This window comes from Anastrepha obliqua, chromosome 2 (genome assembly GCF_027943255.1).
Source record: "Anastrepha obliqua isolate idAnaObli1 chromosome 2, idAnaObli1_1.0, whole genome shotgun sequence".
Taxonomy (NCBI): Eukaryota; Metazoa; Arthropoda; class Insecta; order Diptera; family Tephritidae; genus Anastrepha; species Anastrepha obliqua.
The window spans coordinates 96,134,603-96,156,839 of record NC_072893.1 but is presented as its reverse complement, the minus strand read 5'-3'; the positions used below and the strand labels follow the sequence as shown (position 1 = coordinate 96,156,839).

Here is a 22,237-nt window from a genome sequence, read left to right as displayed (position 1 = left end):
CCTTGGAATACCTTGGAATACAACTAAATTGGAATCACCACATAAAGCAAAAGATCAAACAAATAAAAGCAAAACTTCGACAACTTCATTGGCTAGTCAGCACAAAATCCAGACTTGCTATACAAAACAAGCTATTATTGTACAAAGCCATGATTAAACCAATCTGGCTATATGGACTACAGGTGCGGAGAACGGCAAAAAAAGTCTCATATAGTAAAAATTCAACGACAACAATCGAAGTTTCTTCGAATTTTGACCTTGTCCACAGGACTTTTAATATAGCAACAGTAGACGAAGAGACCAAAAAAATAGCAAGAAGCCACTTTGAAAAAATACAGGAACACAATAATGCAGAAATCAACCAACTTCTGGAAAGGGAAAAAAACACTGAAAGACGCTTAAAGAGAACTCGACCAAGCGGCTTCATGAATGCTAGAAAATAATAAATGTGCAAAGGGGTTAAATTGCTGTTATATTGTTGTACAATTGTAATTATTTAGAGTAAAACTTCTATTGAATATTATTTAATTGTATATTATTTCGTTTATTTTCATTTTTATCGCTTTGGCACTGGTCATTAAGCGATGTGTGTAAATCCTGGCCAAATTGTTAAACAACGTACTTAATGTCAATGGACAGATGTATAAAATAAAGGGGAACACGCTCGATATATTATCGAGAAAAATTATGGGGGAGTCAAGGAGTTCATTTTTATATTTTAAAAATCTAACTTAACTCAAACGAATAAACGAATCCAATAATAGGAAGGTGATATACGACACCAAACAGTCGGCGCACTCGAGTATCGGCACCCACGTCACTGTAGATAGTTATAATTTCGAGGTTGTAAAAGACTTCGTTTATTTAGGAACCAGCATTAACACCGATAACAATGTCAGCCTTGAAATCCAACGTAGAATCTCTCTTACCAACAAGTGCTACTTTGGACTAAGTAGGCAACTGAGCAGTAAAGTCCTCACTCTACAAGACTGTCATCATGCCCGTCCTAACGTATGGCGCAGAAGCTTGGACGATGACAACATCCGATGAAGCGACGCTTGGAGTGTTCGAGAGAAAGATTCTGCGTAAGATTTTTGGACCTTTGCACGTTGGCAACGGCGAATATCGCAGACGATGGAACGATGAGCTGTATGAGCTTTACGACGACATAGACATAGCGCAGCGAATAAAGATCCAGCGGCTACGTTGGCTGGGTCATGTCGTCCGAATGGATACAAACGCTCCGGCTCTGAAAGTATTCGATGCGGTACCTGCTGGTGGTAGCAGAGGAAAAGGAAGGCCTCCTTTGCGTTGGAAAGATCAGGTGGAGAAGGACGTGACTTCACTTGGTGTGTCGAAACGACTGGCGCGCTTTGTTAAACTCGGCCAAAATCGCGTAAGCGGTTATAGCGCCATTTAAGAAGAGAAGAAGATATACGATAATAAGCTTTCCAAGCTGAGTATTTCGGACAGCATGGGATTGGGCTCCTTTGAGTAAAGGAGCGTGCTTCCCAGCATTATTGTTTAATTTTTGACCAACAATTGCATTTCTTTGTTGTTGTTTTTTTTTTTTTTTTTTTTTTTTTTTTTTTTTTTTTTTTTTTGAAGTAGTAATAAAATTCGGGAAAAGCACACCCATGGGCACTTACTTAGCCATATTTCAGACATAGGATTACGCAATGAGAATCTGTCATGACGACAATATGTATCAGGCAGCTCCATAAGTATTTTACTTAGATATAACGACATCGGAACTTGTTGTTATCACCACTGACAGATCAGGATATCCAACTTTATTTATATCACTCTAACGACTGTCTTTACATTTACATAAAATGAGTTCATATCCAGACAAAAAATGAACTGTGTGAAAAATAGCTTGTACCATGAATAGTAAACAAATAATGTAAAATAAATCTACAGAGATGCCAAGTATATAAAAATAGTGATTACAGCTCGGCCTCTCCTGATAGAAACACGTCCCGAGGTAACCAGCTTCTTGACCACCATCGGCGTGGTCACCATCATCATCAATTTCAGGGAATAAGCCACACCATGGCTTCATCTTGTCTGTTGTTGCACTTGTACTGATCTTTCTTTGGAAGCGTTGCATACCTTCAATACCTTCGATGATATATCGGTCGAATCGTAGGGCTTTCTTGGCAATGCATGGGCACTTGTACTTTGGCTGGAGTTTTCACGATTCGCCTGTTCCTGGTAGTTGAGCTTCTATAAGGAGCCCTCCTCATATGGTATTGGTTTCCTATGCCTAGCGGCGAATTCGGCCTTCCATGTAACTCTGGTTACGAATTGCTTCACTACGTCGCCCATTCATCTGTAGTTGCTCATGGTGCGTCTGCAGTGCTGCCAATATATTACTTGCTTTCAGTGAACTACTAATTTCTAAAGCACTTCTTCTAATTGCCATGGCTCTGCATCTGCCACTCTCAATTAAAACTTTTCCTTTAGCCAGCACGTCGATTCCATACGTCATCATGGAGTCATTTATAATTAGAATTATTCGAATCCAAAAAGAGGCCAAGAGAAAACCCGAGCAAGCCGAAAAATTCTCAAAAGCAAGCCAAAATTGATCAATATTGGCTAGGAAGTGCAAAACGCACACCTAACATATTTTCTGTCCTGGAAAACGAAGAAAATGAACCAATTATCCCAAAACTTCCTAAGCCGCCACCAATATTTGTTGATAGAGTTACAAATATATCTCCCCTTATTAAATTGCTAACAGAATCAGCCCCATCCCATTGGCACTGTAATTTGCCTATTTTTGATGTGCGCCTTAATGTTTTTTCCACAAATGAAGGGACTTACAGTTTTAAGCCGACTCCGAATGGCAGGTAGTTTTTTATGAGGAGCTTCTTCAATGTATTGCTATTGTCTGGATTTTATATAATTTTCTTTGCATGGAACTTAGTAGCATTTCCATTCCAAACATGTTACATGACATTGACAGTTCAAAGTGCCCTTAGCGCCCCGGACATTTTTGTACCACTGCCTACCAGCAACTCCGGCACATTTTCGCACCGGAATGAGTTAAAAGGGATTTTATTTAAAGTGAAAAGAATTGCAAATGCGTGTGAATGTTTCCAATTTATTTTATATAAGTACATATGCACTTTCTTCTTGTAAATGGAAGATAAATTTAAATTCACCATGATGTGATGCCGTGGCATCTTAAGCGAAATCATGCTAAAAACATCTGGCTCCGCAGCGGAGCCTACAGAGTTGCGGAATAAATGACAGATTGCTCCGTAGCGAAGCCACCGAAGCGCTAAGAGTTAAATAACTTAAGATTGGAGTTGTGCTTCAAAATTTATGAAGCATTGCAAGAGCTGAAATGAATTTATTTCTGTCATAGCTTAGTTTTCGAACGAGTATTTTCTAGACAGTTGTAATAAAGGGTTTTTCAATAAGGGCGGGTAGATGTTGAAACAGGGGCGGGTAGATGTTGTTGTGTGGCACGTAGCGCCGTCCTGCTGGAACCACATGTCGTCTAGGTCCATATGGTTCAATATGGGCCATAATAAATTGGTTATCATCGTTGTGTAGCGCTCGCTGTTGACGGTGACCGCCTCACCAATGTCGTTTTCAAAAAAGTACGGACCAATGACGCCGCCGGCACAAAATCCACACCAAACGGTAACTTTTTGAGGATGCATTATCACCTGGTGAACCTCGTGTGGATTGGTGTCGTCCCATATACGGCAATTTTGTTTGTTAACACAGCCATTCATCCAAAAATGTGCCTCGTCACTAAAGATGATTTTTCGCCCAAAACTGGGGTTCTTTTCCAAACGATTCGAAGCCCAGTCAGCGAACAAACGGCGTTGTCTATGGTCATCAACTTTGAGCTCCTGGGTCAGTTGGATCTTGTACGGGCATAAGCCCAAGTCCCGACGCAAAATTCGCCAAGTTGAAGTCTGCGAAAGGCCAAGTTCTTGTGCACGGCGAGGAATAGACTGCCTCGGGTTCTGCTGTACACTTTCACGGAAAGCGGCAATGTTCTCGGCTGCTCTTGCGTTCCTTGAACGTACGGGTTTGGCTGATTGTTTACTGACCCGGTCGTCTCAAATTTGGCCACTAAACGTTGAAGAGTCGACTTTGAAGGGCCACCACGTCTACCGAAAACTTTAAACTTTGCATATGTATATGTATATATAAAATATTTATTCCATTCCACGAGAGCAATTACACTCTTCAATTTAATAACGTGATGATTAACCTCATTACCCACTAATTACTTGAGTTTGAGGGCGAGTGCTTGAAAGTTTGCTGACGCATTGAAAATAAATGCAAATTGTTTTCGTTATGAAGAGACAAAAACGATTGCGTTAATAGCAATTTATTGTACGTATGTACGTAAGTGGTCTCTTAGGCAAGGCAGACAAAAATAATGAACTAAATGCAATCCATCTCCTGCAATCCATCTCGTCGCCGGCACCTTGGAATAATTACCAAGGCACGCAAGAAAATATGAAAACACAGAAGAAGAGAGTGATGAAAAAAATTCACATCTGCGCTCCATTATTTGAGACATTAAATAAATAATATGATTTTTTGTTATAAGTAATATCAGTATTCTGTGCTTCTGCAGGCACGAATGTGAGAGCGATATGTTATTGTTTGCAATTTCATGTTGCCACACCCAGTACACCGCAACAGCATTTCAGAGCAGCAGGCAAAAAGGGAAACAGTAAAAAGTACCAAAAATACATCCAACCTTGCTGTTTTTTTACAAGTAGGGCGTGGCAACAGTGAAAACATTTTCATTTTCATTACAGCACTTCAACAATTCGCAACGAGAATTAATTACCATATTTATCATTGAGACAATGACGTTGCCGGACTTTCAAAAAGGCTGGAGAACGCTTATATGTGTGTATGTTTGTGTGGTGTGCGAAATGGATTGTTAGGTGCTGGAGGGGTAAGAGCGCAGTAGGAATAAATTGGCGTGAATGGTCACGCTATAAACGAAGGATTTACGAGAAAGCCACCAACGACAACAATGATGACGACAATTATCACATCAAAGTACGAGACTCAGCCGCAAACGTGAAAGATCCATTACGAATGCAATAGTAATAAACTCTGGGTGGTAAAATACCACAACAGCAGCTACAATAGTAAAATAAGTAGTATAACGGTACACAATGAAGGCTAATAAATACATATATGTATATGTGTATATATGTAAATATATATATACGAGGTGTGTTCAAAAAGTATCGCGTATTTTGAATTTTCGCAGGTTACGGATATTCGAATTTCAATTTTTTTGTGGCGATATGTTGGTACTCATGTCTCTCCCTCATGCCAACGAGTTCGGCCATTTTGAATCTTCAGTTAATTGTTGACAGCTGTTTTGCTTGCATGTGTTTCGGCTCGTCTTCGATTTTTACCTATTCAAAAAGATGGATCAAAGAACCTGTATCAAATTTTGTGTGAAAAACGAAATTAAGTGCGCGGATGCATTCCGAATGTTGACTGTGTCATACGGAGAAGCTACTTTGGACCAAAGCAACGTTTATTGGTGGTACAAAATGTTCTCAGAAGGCCGAGAAGATGTGAACGACGAAAAGCGTGCCGGACGCACGAGCACTTCAACAACAGACGAAAAAATTGATGAAGTGAAGAAAATTATATTGGCCAATCGTCGAATCACCATTAGAGAAGTTGTTGAGGACCTAGACATATCGATTGGCTCGTGCCATTCGACTTTTTTCAATGATTTGGGCATAAGACGGGTCAACGCCAAATTCGTACCAAAACTGCTCAATTTCGACCAAAAGTAGCATCGCAAGAACATTGCTAATGAGATGTGGGACTCCGTCCGCGACGACCCAAATTGTATCCAAAGGGTCATAACTAGTGACGAATCGTAGGTTTATGGTTATGACGTGGAAACGAAGCTCAATCATCTCAATGGGAGCTGCCGCAGGAACCAAGACCGAAAAAAGTTTTGCGTAACGCTTTCTTCGATTGCAGGGGCGTTGTGCATCATGAGTTCTTGCCACAAGCTAAAACGGTCAATACGGAATATTGCCTGCAAGTTATGTGCAATTTGCGCGAAGAAATCCGCCAGTAACGCACGGATTTGTGGAAGAACAAAAATTGGCTCTTGCATCACGATAACGCCCCTGCTAACACATCTTTGCTTGTGCGCGACTTTTTGGCCAAAAACAACACTCTAATGATGCCACTGCCACCGTACTCCCCAGATCTGGCCCCCTGTGACTTTTTCTTGTTCCCGAAACAGAAGAGGCCCATAAAAGGACGATGCTACGCTACGATTGACGAGACAAAGACGGCATCGAAGGAGGAGCTGAACAAAATAAAAAAAATGATTTTTTGAAGTGCTTCGAAAATTGGAAAAATCGTTGGCACAAGTTCATAATATCTCATGGGGATTACTTTAAAGGGGACAAATAGATATTAATGAACAAATAAATAATTTTTGAAAAAACGCAAAATTTGCGATACTTTTTGAACACACCTCGTATGTATATATATAGAACAATAAATGGAATAATATTCACGCTCAAGTGTTAACCATCAGGAAGATGAATAAGGGGAAGCGCACAAAAGAGGTTAAATAAATAAAGCAGCTAAAGGTTATGTAGGTTGAACGCAGCTATTATTTTCTCTCAACAAAAAAAGTTGTTGAAAATACAATTTTTCAAAAGTGTGCGCAACATTCAGAGGGCGACAATTTAGTTACTACGAGAGTAATATCTAATTAGATTGACATTTTGAGTAGTGGTGCCCCTTCCGCAGACTTTATTTTGCCATAAGAATTTAGCTTACTTGTATGTTGCACATTTTCGTGGCTAACGGTAAGACTTTTGTACATCACTTTCAATAATTTTGTAATCAGCCGTTTCGGTGGATTGGTATCCATCAGAGACCTGCATGGCTCACTGTTTTCTTGAGTTGTTCATACGCTAAATTTCTTGCTCACATTCAGTCAATTGAACCAAAATATGTGGTCAAGTGCAGTCTGCTCATGCAGGCGAACGCGTAGTTCAGCTCAGTCAACACGTATGATCTAATATCTTCGGCTCAAATCTAATCATTGAACAAAAAGCAGCATTGAATGAAATTAGCATCGGCCTTTGCGTTCAAACGATCAAACTTGTTCAAAGAAGTAATTGTCATTATTGTAAATAGCACATGTTCGAGCAAACGAGCGTTGGCGTACAATGTACGCTGTAAATTGCGTTTCGTATTTGAAAGGATTAATTGGTTTCAGCAATGTTTCCTTATTTACATTATTTTCTTTCGTGTTTTATTATAAGTTTAAAAAAAAAAACAAATATGAAAATATTGTGTTGCTGCTTTAAAATTTTGCTTTTACAAGCAAAAACTCATGCGGGATCATACGTGTTCAAACCGGCTCATATGGCTCTATAGCCCTTTTATTCTTGCTCAAAAAAATGAATGTACAGCCGAACGAGCAAATACCCGAAACGGCTGCTATGAAGACGATCGGAGAGCTAAAACGCAGCACATGATTTGATTGAGCTGAAATGAACAATGACAATAACTTATTTGAACAAGTTCGATCGTTTGAACGCAAAGGCCTGTTTTTTTGTTCAAGCGAAGCGTATGAATGTTTTACACTGAGCCGGTGCAGTTCTCTGGTATCCATCGAGCTTCAATTTGACATCGTCAAGATTTCATTGTGAGCTACTGTCTAACATTGAATTATGCCGAAAATTTAAAAATTCTTCAGACACTTAAAAACAATATTGTTGGAATTATTGTCGAAATAATAGCCAAAACCCTCTGAAATGTAAGAAGATCCGTTGCTACAGCGCTAGTTAATGTATGTAGCTATTTGAATTAGGCTGCACTCCTTTCTAATGAAAAATACTGAATGGTATTGTTTTCCTTTTTTTTAATTAATCAATTTTTACCCGATTTTCATACAAAAAATTATATAAAAAATTATACATGTATATATACATATATATATATATATATATATATATATATATATATGCTGGCGACTAGTACAGCGGTACAGTATTAGTCAATGCAGATTTCATAGCCTTTCTAAAAAAGGAAGTACCAGAGAATAAAAATGCTATAGAATCAGTAATTTTTATAAAATTTAATGTGGACTGGGTGTTATTTTTTGTTAGCAAAAATACTCTTAGAAAATCAGATTAATAGCCTGTAATATCAGGCGAATGGAGGGAAAATTAACCATAACAAAAAAAAGTGGGATTTTTATCTGATCTCAACAATATTTATTTCGGGTCTAAATAAGGTGAGGAGCACACTTGCACCAAGTTTTATTAAATCGGTATCGAGATGCGCGCGGGACTCTTTTTCAAAAGTTTACTACCGTTGTTCTTATTTTCTTGGGGTAATCATTTGTAACCAATTTTGATTGAGTTTTCTTCATCTACTTGTATAACAGAGATGTCGACCGTCATAGCCGAATGCGTTTGGCCACGACTGCCATTCGGTTACCTCCGGTTCGAAACTCGAGTAGACAATAAAATCAAATGATAAAAAACAATTTTTTCTAATAGCAGTTGTCCGTGATGACAAAACTCATACTTTATTTTTGTCATTAAAACAAGCTCCTTGCAAAAAACCATCTGCCGTTTGAGAAATCCAAAGTAAAAGTGGTTTGCTAATAAAGTCGAATACATTACTTAAGGGCTTGGTTTTGTTCTGAGACCATGACCACAAAAAGACAGAAGGTCCCACATCGAATATTTTCTTTTATACCTATAATATAATACCTAGGAACTTTTTCCAAAACACTCCAATAGCCGCCGCTTTGGATGTTGTCAGGGTCACTAATTCTGTTCTAAGCTACATGGCATTATTAGCTACTCAAAAAGTGTGTTTTTATACTTTGAGTTAGGACTTAACTTCACAACTACATATTTATTCAGAATCGGCGCTTGTTGGCAAGATAGAGCCTGTATTGGACTTCAAGGGCGGTATTATTGAGAGCAGCGACCGGTTCGTCATCCACCCTCCTACACCATCATTCTAATTTACCTCACTTCCAAAAAAATATTTGATTTAATAAAGATATTCTACTAAATAAAGTTCTTTATAATGCAATGCATTCTTAATTGAAGTGGAGAGAAATACATGGATGTGGGCCGATAGCCTTAAGGCCAGGTTACCCTTGATTTGTGTGCTTTTTTAAATAAACTTTATTCATAGTACAAAATATATTTATTAATCAATTTTTTTACATGTGAAAAAACAAATATTAAATTGCTTAAACAAAATTTTTTTTTTTTTTTTTCAAATGGTGGCTTTCAAAATGGCTGCTAAATTTTAGCTGATTCGTAGTTGGATGCCATCATATCTCGAAAACGAATTATCTGAAAGTAAAAAATCAAACGGTTTCATCTTCTGTATTGAATTGGTTATAGCCGCAAGCAGAATCACAAACATTTATTGTTATTTAAAAAAGTTATAAACAATTAAAAGTGAAAAAATAGTTGCAAAAAATTCAAAAGTCCGCCATTTTGTTTTTTTTTATTAAAAATATTTGATTCTGCTTGCGGTCATAACCACCGTTTGATTTTTTACTTTCAGATAATTCGTTTTCGAGATATGATGGCATCCAACTACGAATCAGCTAAAATTTAGCAGCCATTTTGAAAGCCACCATTTGAAAAAAAAAAAAAAAAAAATTTTTTTTAAGCAATTTAATATTTGTTTTTTCACATGTAAAAAAATTGATTAATAAATATATTTTGTACTATGAATAAAGTTTATTTAAAAAAGCACACAAATCAAGGGTAACCTGGCCTTAAGTAGTTAGTGGTATTAGCAATTATATTTCTTGAAAATATAACAATCTTAACAGGTCCAATGTTCTGTAATCGCATTTAAAGAAAATTTTAAAATTTAGAGATAAAGTGTAGAATATTTAGTAGATAAAGTGTAGAAAATTTAGCACACATTCTCATTCCCTACACGTCGAGCGCACTTTCATCTTCTACTATACTCTAGTCACTTACCTTCATTGCTTCGCTCCAAGTACATCTTGTCCGTATGCGGCCCTCCTCTGTTCACACCGGTGCCATCCACGGCACCACCGCCACCACCACCGCCGCTTCTTAGCAACCCACCATTATCCATCACAGTTGCAGCATGTTTTATCACCTCGGTGTATTTCCCACAAGCTCCACTGCCCGGACTACTTTTACCTTCCAACAAATCACCATTCGCATTTTTCTTCTGCAAATGATGCTTATATCCGCTCACTGTGTCCTCAATACCGAGCACCACATCCGTACCTCCAGCCAATGTAGTCGTTGTCGTGTGATGACCATCCATGCCGGGCGTCAATTGGTCTGCTACGTCGAGATGATGATGATGATGCCGGTGATGTGTGGGACTCATTGCCTTAAATCTTTTGTAAATGCAGCAGGTGATGAGCGCCAGAAACACTGAGACACTGAGTAAGCCCAGTGCCATCAGCGAAATCACAATTATTAAATTTCCCTGCAGCAACAGATCGCGAGGAGCAGACCTTTGTAGCAATAGACTCATTTGCACTGTGTCCTTGCCACCAGCATTCTCTGCAAAGCAAGTGTAAATTCCTTCATCGCTCTTCTCCGCACCAACAATTGTCAGACGTGAAATAAATATATCACGGCCAAACTCTTTTTCCTTCGATTGCTCATCACGCAGCAGTTGGATATGCACACGTTGCGCTTGACCACTGCCACAACAACTGACACCATTGGCGCTGCTAGTGGTGACGGTATTGATACCGCTGCTGGTGGTGCTGGTCGAAGCGCGATATTGTTGTCTATTGAAGTCCCAGGCTATCAGTGTGTTCGGCGATGCGTGTACGCGACACACCAGCGTGACATTCTCTTTTGAAGTATTGATAGAAGCACCACGAGCGGGATAAATTATACGCGGCTTGCAGGCAAACGCCTCAGGTTGATCCTCTACCCACAGCATACCACGCAAATGTACCGGATAATAGCAAGCAGTGGGCGGTGTGTAAAGATTTCGTTTCAGCACAAAGTCTCGAAATATCTGTAGCTCGCATGTGCAATTCCAGGGATTTGAATCGAGTGAAAGCGCCGTCAGCCGTTTAAGCGACTCAAAGGACTCCTTACGTAGAAAGCTTAGCCGATTGCTATCCAAATATATTTGCGACAACAGCGGTACGTTCCCGAACGCCTGCTGGCCAATGCGCACTAATCGATTGTGCTTCAATTCGACCTTGTGCAAGAACTTTAGGTTCTGGAAGACACCATCGGCGAGCGACTCCAGCAAATTGCCGTTTAGCACAATAGCGCGTACTTTTACGAGACGCGAAAACACGTTAGCCTGCAGTGTTCGCAGTAAATTGTTCGATAAATCCAATTCGATAAGAATCTCCAGTTGAGTGAATGTGCGTGGATCGATTTGCTGCAGCGTCGCATTGCGCATGAAAAGTTTATGTAAATTATGCAAATCAGCGTTTAAAAAGGCATTCTGTTCCAGTATGGCCACACGATTGAAGGAGAGATCGAGCACTTGCACTTCGTTGCTCAGATTTTCCGGCACCGCATTGAGGGTGAGATTCTTACAGTCGGCGGTCTTCTTCCCCGATTGCCACTTACACAGACAATCCCCACAGTCCATTAACCAGTCGGCTTGCACTTGTGGAGGCATTGTGCAGCAAAGGAGGAAAAGAAGCAGAATGTGGAGCTGCAACGGTACGAAATTCAGCTGTGGTGCACACGAAGTTGGATACTTGCCCGTATGTGGTGGTCTATAGGTGATATTTGTTGTTGCGAGCGCCGTTGGGTTCGCTACAATTTCTCTTGGGTGCTTCCTCGCTGTTTTAATTGTTTCTGCTAGGCCAATAGATATTTGCTTTCTACACTCCTGCACCACCGCTAAGCGCGCGGGCCCGTCGCTCTCTCGCTCAATTTGTCGCTGCTGCTGCTGCCGTTGCTCTTTTGCTTGATGTTGTTGCTTTTCTGGCTTCTCTTCTGTGTATTTGTTTTCTCCCCGATCGTTGTACTTTAGTCGTTGCTGCCCTTTCTGTATCTCGCCGTTGGCTTGGTTTTCGTTGGTGTAGTTATTGTTGCTGCAGTGTTGTTGTTGTTTTTGGCGTTTATTGCCGTGCAAAGGCATTTTTCCTGTGCTTATACATTCGTTTCGATTTTACACTCACGCACAACAACAACACTTTGTAACCACATTCGCAGTCAGCCACATTTTGCGCTCAACTTGTTATATGAGTGTGTGCGGCAGAATAGGTGGCAACACAGGATAAAAGTGCGATGGCATCGTGGTCTGTCGAATAAGAGCGTCTGTCGTTATTGTGATTGATTTGCAAATCGTCAGATGCTAGAGTTATCGCCAAGTGTTGTTTGTTGAGTAAACAATTTCCTTTTTGCTTTAATATTTTTTTTTATGCTAGTAACTGCAGGTTATTCATTTTAACAATGGATGCTTTCACTTGATGTGTTTCTGCTGCTTCTGTTGTTGCTGCAATTATTTTCGTGGCCGTAGATATGCTGACTTTTTATGTACACAATTATATAATTTTAGCTTACTTTTGTTGATATTTTTTCAACGAGTAGTCATTTTCATAGGCGATTTTATAGAACTTTATTTGTTTTGAAAATATATTTTCAGCAGCCAGAGCGAACTATTACTTCTTTAATGTAATTTACTTCGAGCTCATCTCCGTTAATTTCCCTGCAAGAAAGAAAGTAAATTTCAAACAAAGTTTTATTATAATGATTTTATAGCTAAAGTCTTTGCTTTAAATTGTGTGCGTATTTAATGTCCAAACTTTTATATGATACATTTTTTTCCTCTTAAAAAAACAATATTTAATATACAGGGCATACCAATTAAACCGCAATAATACATATTTTTTTTTATGAAAGGCTTCTCAAGACTCAACTCAAAGTGTGTATCTAAAGTCTTTGGCAAATCATTAAATTTTGAAATATATTTGCTACGAATTTTAAACGAAATATGACTCGGAACTAATTGAAAAACAATCGCACAACTGCGCAGACTTCTGGTATGCTTTCGTCATCGAGATTTTGTCGTTTGACTTTAAGTTTATTTTAGAGTATTTACCAAGTACCGAAAACAATCATAGTTTTTAAAGCATCCATGAAAAAAGTCAAACGCTTTCAGATATCGTAGAACAGTTTATATTTACGGTATTTATATACATATTTTTTATATTTTTTTGAATATTTTACGCAATCGATTTTTGATTAGTCGCTCAGAAATAGAGTAAGAACCCAAAATCCTTTTCTTTAATTCACAAATTTATTTGAAAATTATTTCATAGAGCGAAAACAACACTCGACAAATGGATTTTATTTTTGATAAAATAAATATATATGAATGTACACTAGGGCGGGTCGATTTAAAAATCGTTCATTGCTCTGTGAAAATCGTATTCTAGGGATCAAAATAAGAAACTTTGCCGAAGGAACCATACCTCTAAAACGAATTCTGATGTCCCCCAATTTGAGTCCAACGAAAAATCCCACTTTAACCCATTTAGAGTGCTCCAATCGAGTCCAAATGTATGACTGACCCCCACTAACTTTGGACGGCCGGTCCACCCATGCCAGTGGCACATCCCCTGGAACTCCCCTGGGGGGTTCCCCATACAATCATTTCAAAATATCACCATTTTTGGCCTTTACATGAGAAAAGAAACTAAAAAGTTCGACCCAAATTGGGGGACATCAGAATTCGGTTTAGAGGTATGGTTCCTTCGGCAAAGTTTCTTATTTTGATCCCTAGAATATGATTTTGTTGGCCCATAATTCTGGTCTTTTTAGACGAATTGCTTCACGTAAACGACGCATAACGCTCAAATAATATTCCTTATTAACAGTTTGGCCAGATGGAAGGAATTCATAGTGCACCACACCACGAAAATCGAAAAAAAACTGTCATCATGACCTTTATTTTTGAACGACTTTGACGTGCTCTTTTTGGTCTGGCCTCGCCTTTAGCACGATATTCGCTTGATTGGTTGGTTGTTTCAGGGTCGTAAGCATAAATCCAAGTCTCATCTCCCGTAATGATGCATTTGAGGTTGTCCTGATAGTCTGAAAGCATTGTTTCACATACATCAACGGGACGACTTTTTTCCAAGAAATTGAGAGTTTTCGGTACCAAACGAGATTTGACTTTTCGTAGGCCCAAATGGTCTTTCAAAATGGTTTTCACAGATCCTTCTGATATTCCGATCATATCAGTAAGGTCTTTAACAGTCAACCGACGATTTTTGAGCACTAACTCCTTCACTTTATTGACGTGTTGGTCATCTGTCGACGTCGATGGTCGTCCGGAGCGCTCCAAGTCATCAACACCTTCTCGACCCTCTTTGAAGTCTTTGTACTACTTATAAACATTTTTCTGCGACATGGTCGAATCACCAAATGCCTTCTGCAACATGCTTCACTCCGCAAACAAAATTTGATGGCACTTCTCTGCTCAATCAAATCAGACATTGTAAAAATCGAAAAATGCACTCTTGGTCGTTTGGTAAACAAAAGCGTAAATATATTACTGATAATGACATTCATATTAAAGTTGGACCAGATGTTATTAACAGTGCTGCCAACTCATGAAAATAATAACTAGAGCGAAATTTTATTCCCGCGAAGTTTGACAAATAAATTCACTTTACTTTTTGCCCACAGTAGTAACGGGTGATCAATCATGAGGTGCTTTTTTCAATAGTTAAAAAAAAACAAAAATGTAAATTATGTTCAAAACCTTTATTTATCATTTGAAAGGACATTCTTTGACATTTACTTTTTGAATATGACTTCATTCAAATGTTGGCCGCAACTACGCTTAAGGTGGTCCATTCTGAAGGTCCAATTTTCAATCACTCGTTCGAGCATTTCGACTGGTATGTCGTGAATAACACGCTTAATGTTGGCTTCCAGAGCTTCAATCGTAGCTGGTTTATCAGCATAGACCTTGTACTTCACGAATCCCCAAAGAAAAAAGTCCAAAGGTGTGATATCACAAGATCTTGGTGGCCAACTCACAGGTCCTAAACGTGAAATCAGCTGCTCTCCGAAATGACTTCTCAATAAAGTCATTGTTTCACGAGCTGTATGGCAAGTGGCTCCGTCTTGTTGAAACCAAATGTCGTAGAGATCATTAGATTCAATTTCAGGTAGCAAAAAGTCCGATATCATGGTACGGTAGCGAGCACCATTCACAGTTACGTTGCGGCCATCATCATTTTTGAAAAAATATGGACCGATGATTCCACCAGCCCATAAACCACACCAGACCGTTGTTTTCTCTGGGTGTAAAGGTAACTCTTGAACCTGTTCTGGTTGCTCTTCATCCCAAATACGGCAATTCTGCTTATTGACGTAACCATTCAGCCAGAAATGCGCCTCATCGCTGAACAAAATTTTGCTCGAAAACAGCGGATCTTCTTCAATCTTTTCAAGAGCCCAATCAGCAAAACGGTGACGTGCAGGAAGATCATTTGGCTTTAGTTCTTGTACGAGCTGTATTTTGTATGCTTTTAAATGAAGATCCTTCCGTAAAATTGACCAAGTTGTTCCATACGACAGTCCAAGTTGCTGAGAACGGTGCCGAATCGATTCATCGCGGTTTTCACGTACACTCTCTGCTACTGCCACTATATTCTCAATGCTTCTTGCTGGACGTGGTCTATTCGGTCGAGAATTATCCACCAATGAATATTCGGATTCAAATTTGTTGATGGTATGTCGAATAGTGTTTAAGGCAGGCCGATTATGTTGACCATAATGCGGTCTAAGCGCACGAAAAACATTTGTCACAGAATGCTGATTTTCATAATACAGTTGAACAATTTGTAGACGTTGTTGCGGTGTGAGTCTTTCCATGATGAAATGCCAAACGCTGTTCAACAAATCCACGATTACAGTTTGCCACAACTCGCGCGCGATCTGTAAAAAAACGCAAATGAAAAAAACTCCTCTTAATTGATCACCCGTTATATACTCGTACATACGTTTTATCGTATTTAAAAAGTTGTCTGCCCCATTATACTAAAGCAATGTATTAATAATTCCCTCTGAGGCATTAACATTAATTTCAATAGAACGATTTTGTGTTTTATTTGCTGAACTAGAAACTAACGAATTAAAATAAGCGTGAGGTTTAAAATCAGCATCTCAAAATGTGTTGCTAACGCAGGAGCACAATGGCTGCCGACCCCTAGATGCCACTACATAGCCAACAACATTTTATTAAGATTTCACTTGACTGAAATTCGTATAAATGTAAAACAAACATTTTCAAAAATGTTTCAGAATTCATGAAAGTAACCAAATATCGAGGTCTCATATTTTTATACAATTGTGAAAAATATAGGGCTTTATGAGAAGACTAGCCCCAAAAATGTATTTAATGCACAAATTGGTTATCCACTTTTCTAAATCACAACGATTAATGCCGATTTCCTTTTATGCCTTGCTTTCGTAGCTTTTTTACAATACATTATTTATTTTTAAGCCATCTACAAAAAGAAAAATATATATTCTACTAGAACGTAGCAAAATGTAAACACAAAAATTATAAGTCGTTTTAAAGAAAATATCGAACTTTCAATGGATTTTTACTCAAAATTTAAATATTGGTTCAAGAAATAAAAAATCAGTAACTACTGTAGCATAAGAATCCCCAATTCTAACCAACATTCCTTACATAGACGCCTCGTGGCAGCCAGCACAGCGATTCTTTTAACCACCAGGGTGCTTAGTATGCATCTGTATTTTCCTTTGACTGTATCACAGACAACACAAACAGCCAACAAAGTAAAAACAAACATTGCGAAAATCCCTGTTTTTGTTACTGTTTTTGAGCAACTATACACCAGCAATGCGTCTAAGAGACAGACACATACGCGCACAGAACCGCACTATTTCGCTTTCAACTATTTTCATACTTCAACTACTTTTGCTACATTTCTTTTTGTACTTCTTCTGAGTTGCCTTGTAGTAGCTCGATTTTTTTTTTCGTGCTTCTTTTTGCTTTGTTGTCTATTTACGCGCTTAACTTTGCCTCACTAGTAACCTACATGCGAGACGCTTTTACTTTATTTGAACTCGCTGGCTGCCGTAAAGAATTGTTTGCTTTGGCTGTCGGCTGCCTGTTTAGTTGGTTACTCATACGCCATGGGTTGCCTGCACCTTTCTTAGATTGACAAGTAGACAAGCATGCTTGTTATTGTCGCCGGTGATGTGAATAGAATTGGTGCTGAGTACGGAATGGCGCAAGCCCAATGTGCCACTGCGTTTCGATTTTTATTTTTCTTTCGCATGTTAAGCCATTCAAGGGGCACAAAGCGAAAACACGAGCGGTTAACGACTTGCGACGGTCTAGCAGATACTATCAACAAGCTTTTGTGACTGCGTTTGCCACAAATTGTAGTTTAACTAAGAAATCGAGAAAAGTTTGCTTTTCATTTCATCCGCGATTGCAGTACGTCTCACTATAAGTTTTACTGCATAAATATACCAATATTTTTATTATATTTAGAACCGCTTCTTCTCTCAATTTGAATTATTATTACCCAATGCTGAAATCAAAGGTTTTCCAATAACAGGTGTTATTGGTGAATTGATTGCGCTATCGAGAGATGATTAACGATTTTTATGGCCGGAATTGGATGGTACAGATCTGGACAACGTTTATTTTCAACAAGACGGCGCTACGTGTCACACCAGCAACGAAACCATTGATCTTCTACGGGAAACGTTTCCGGACCGTGTTATCTCTCAAAGAGGTGATCACAATTGGCCACCGAGATCTTGTGATTTAACACCTTGTGACTTTTTTCTTTGAAAGAGAAGGTCTACGCCAACAGCCCAGGGTTGATTCAATACGTCAAAGATGGAATTCGTGAGGCTATCGAGGACATAGGGCAGCCATTTTGCAATTCGGTTATGGAAAATTTTATGAGAAGTATAGTGTCCTGTACGCGTGGTCGTGGTAGTCATTTGCCTGATATTATTTTTCACTATTAACGGCTTACCTTCCTCTTTATAATGAAATAAACATGATGATTTATATTAAAAAATAGAATTTTTCTTTGAATATCAAAATAACACCTCTTATTGAAAAACCCATTATTATGCCTTTAAAACTTTCTCCACGATTTGGAACATTTTCTTCCGATAAGAATGGTCGCTTAGATGATTTTCGATAACATTTTTTTACGGAAGGCCCGGAACCATTACACAGTGGAGGTGGATTTAGCACTTCCCACGTTTTTTAAGATTTATTGCACTGACATATATGCCAAATAACATGAAGCTGTGTGAAATAGCTGAGAACATATTAGGAATACTGATTTCCTCTCAAACGGGGACGTTGTTCGCCTTTTTTTCCGGAAGTACTTTATGACCCTTGGCCGTTGTTAAAGGGAAACTGCACAATTTCTTTCTTAAAAAAGTGCAAGACAGATGGAGTTCTATCTTATCGTGTACTGCCACAAAAAGACTTTGGTCTCAGTACGACAGAAGCAGGACGCGTAAGGTGTTGGGGATCCCTAACTATTCAATTTCCAAACTCATAGTGGTATTCCCCAGCCACTGGGTGATTCGAACTCATGTGGAGGAGCTTAGACTTCCGTACAACCTACATATATCGAAAATTTGTCACCTGTTGCGATGTAATATATGTGCTTTGGACAAACGTGACTAAATTTTTTCCACATTTCTTTACACCATTCGACACGAGTCCTTTTCAGGCAATTGCCAACTTTGCGGTATCCAACGAGAACAAATCTTCCTGATCACCAAATATTGAATATATGATGATCCAAATAATGCCCAAAGATGACTCAGTTTTGTGGTATGTCATGTGACGAACTTGCGTTATCAGTTAACGCTCAGAATCGATTGTTTTTGGCATAGAAATCGTTTTTGGACGACCTTCACAATATTAATTTTTGGAGGGATCGACGGTCACATTGGAACTCCTTGTGCCAGCGCTTCGCAGTGGCCAAGTGTAGCGCTTCAACCCCAAAAGTCAAAGTAAATTGATCAATACACAACTGTATTCGATATTCGTGTTGATGATTTGCGTTTTAAGTGGTGCTCTGAGAACAAAACAATAAAGAGGACCTATTAAGCTCTAAGTTGGGATTCCACACATAGTTTACTCGATAAGTACTTTAGAAAATATGTGCGAAGTGAACGAGATAGCAACAATTCAAAAACAACTTAATGCCATTTTGGGCAGCAGGTTGGTGGAAATACAGAAAAAATTAAAAAAACTTCAAATCGAAAACGAAAACTTAAAAAATAAAATCAAAAATGCTGAAAACATGTACGCGTAACGAGATAACTGTGCTCAAAGGTTGCTCAAAGCATTTCAAGAAACTCGTTCGGTGGAGGATAGAAAAAGGGTATACAAGACCCTGTACGATTTGTTGAGAATATTGTTGCTGTAACGCAAGGTGTTGCTAAACAACTTGAACATCGAAGTTAACACCACAGTTAACTCGCTCACCTGCAGCAGAAGCACACATGTCTATTGAAATATGCTGACAGTGCGTGTGCCTAATGCAACGTGATCCACACGAATACACAACATCGTGGGAACCGCTATGTCAGCAGAGTTAGGGTAGGAATAAGGCTAGCTTAAGTATAAAAGGTTCTGAGTGTGGCGCTGCGCGAGTAGTCTTCAACCAGCTAAGTGGCTTGTTATACAAAATCTAATAAAGTGTACTGTTCAAACATATTTAAGGGAGAATTAATTCCAGGATCCCGAAAGTAAGTATAACCTAACGGGCCAAGTGGTTGGCCCGCAACTTTAATTTTTTACACGATGTCTTTCGGGACACGTTAACTTCGATATCTCCACATTCTCACCAATTAGGCATTCATGAATCGCTTGTTTGACGAATTTTACCTTTAGACGTGCTTATGGTGAACATTTAAATAATGTCATGTTTCACATACAATTTTTAAGGGCCATATTTTGAATAGAAATAGTGAAATCTTAGCCCGCGTTTTTCGAAAGTTCCTTCACATTATTGTAAGCTAGACTAATATCACATTTTGAACTGCTCAACATTTTGACCTCCTTCGACTGTACCCCTTTCATAAGAATGCTCAATCATTTTTTGATTAGTTGGTTGATTTCGATTACTATGCTTACTAGGAATATCAAAATCCCTTAGTTTGGTTACCTTTAAATCATATAAGAATGAGTTAATAAATGTTACATTTAAATTTTAATTTTTAGCTTTTCATTATTACTTTGTACTTAATGTTTCATTTCAGTTTTTATTTTATTTGTATTTTGTTAAGTTCCTTTCATTAGACAAGTTGTATGATTAGAATAGCAATTTGTCCGACTAGATTCCTTTATCTGTGAAGTGTAAGCGGTTTGTTTTGGAATTTGTCAGGACAAAATCCTAACCTCAACTTCACGCGCTTGAACACATGCACCCATACACATGTTTACATATGTTGACACAAAGTAAACAAGCAAATGTGTCTTTTTAACTCATTTTCGAAAACATTTTTCACGTTAATATCGCGTTTTTGCCATCAGCCTTTGCTGACACATTTTTGTAACACATACACACACATACTCGTATATGCATATATTTTTCTACTCCATCACTTTTTAAACATTTACACAAGCACTAAGCTCCATTTTCTTAGTTTACTTTGCCACTTTGCTATTTACTTACATTTATTTCCTTGTACATATTTAACTTTTCTATTTTCTGTACTTCAGTTTTGTAAATCACTTTTCTTTGTACAATTCGAAGCAGTTCTTATTCAACTTTTTTATACTTTTTATTCGCTCCCTTTTCAGCGCTCTCATTAAAACTTAAGCCTGCTTCTTATATGCAACTTTTCTTATGAGTGTTTTGTTGTAATTTTTTAAGTTGTTTTTTACATGCTCCATGCACCACTTGCACTTCCACTTTGTTGCCAAAGTCGTTTGCTGGGATCTTCAAGTGGTTTACCCTCACTGTCGGGCACATTATTCAACTCGTGTGTGTGCTGGCAATAATGCGCACAAACGTACGTTTATATAAGTACATTTTTTTAAATATACGATTGTTAATATACATACATATTTACGCCTGTACATACATACACCCGCAGAGACAAAGTTCTCCCATGCTTGGTGGTATTTCCACCGCAGTTTCCGGTTTTTTATTTACAGCTTGGTCCTGCCTGCAATAAAAGGTAAGTAAAACAAAGTGAAATTTTATTACGTTTTCAATTGTATTGTCTTTTTTTCATATACATTAGGGCAGTTAAATAGAGTTCAAAGCATTCGACTAACAAAATTATGGGTTTGTCAAATGTGCCACTCTCAACAAAGCCAAGTAAATTTGCAATTATTGACAGCAGATTTTACGTAGCGAGGCAATAGTGCAACAGGTAAATAGCGACAATATGAAGAAACGCATTCAACGGCTTTTTATTAAAATAAATGAAACCCCGTAAAAATTTACGTTTACGCTTTTAATTTACATTTTAATTCTGATTCCACAATATTTCACAGGTATACTTTAAGGGTGATCAAAAACATAAAATAATTAAAACAAGTCATATAAGTGCAAAAATACTATAAACAATTTTAATAAAATAGAATAGCCTATTTCCGATTTGCACAGTATCTAAAATTAAATAGACCCAAAACTTAATTCAATGCCACTATCATTTGTTATGTATTTGGCCAAGTGTATCTTGTACGTCCCGATGTTGCCCAGCGACATCCCTTGAGCTTTGAACGGCAAATGGTTTTTATTATAAATTGTTTCATGGCAGAAAGCACTCGACGGATTGCTTGCGAAACAAATGGAGCTCATTGCATGAAAGAGCAAAAATTAAAAATACAGTTGATATTTTAAGTCCTTTTTACCTTGAATTTCATATTTTTTGGGGATATATTAATCAGATGCTTGAAGAAATATAAGAAAATATCAAAAAGAAGATTTTACGAACCATCAGCGATTCAAGAAATAGTGAAGTGAATATACTTATTCACTCGTGGCCCCACAGAAATTACACTGTGCGACAGTGATATTATACTTTTATGGAGACCTAGTGCAACTTGTAGGTATAGTAAAACTAAGAAAAATGGTATGGGAGAAATTTCCAATACCCCCCAAAATCTCATTTTATGGCCATAAAACCGTTGTTCAGTAGGTTGATGTGAAGAATCACTCCTAACTTCGCCAATTTCC

The 22,237-nt window shown here is 38.2% G+C and overlaps 1 protein-coding gene across 4 annotated transcripts in view; it reads right to left on the bottom strand.

The window, feature by feature from the left end:
* The window catches only part of LOC129238984 (uncharacterized), a 166,228-nt gene that overhangs the window by 58,489 nt on the left and 85,502 nt on the right, over window positions 1–22,237 (bottom strand). For 3 of the 4 annotated variants that reach the window (XM_054874236.1, XM_054874238.1, XM_054874239.1), the window contains exons 2-3: window positions 21,115–21,218; window positions 10,020–12,714 (exon numbers count right to left, since the gene is read on the bottom strand). In XM_054874236.1, coding sequence (XP_054730211.1) covers window positions 10,020–12,144 — 2,125 coding nt within the window. In that variant the 5' untranslated portion in view covers window positions 12,145–12,714; window positions 21,115–21,218. The remainder of the gene's footprint in view (window positions 1–10,019; window positions 12,715–21,114; window positions 21,219–22,237) is intronic. The other variant, XM_054874237.1, reaches the window with a different exon arrangement.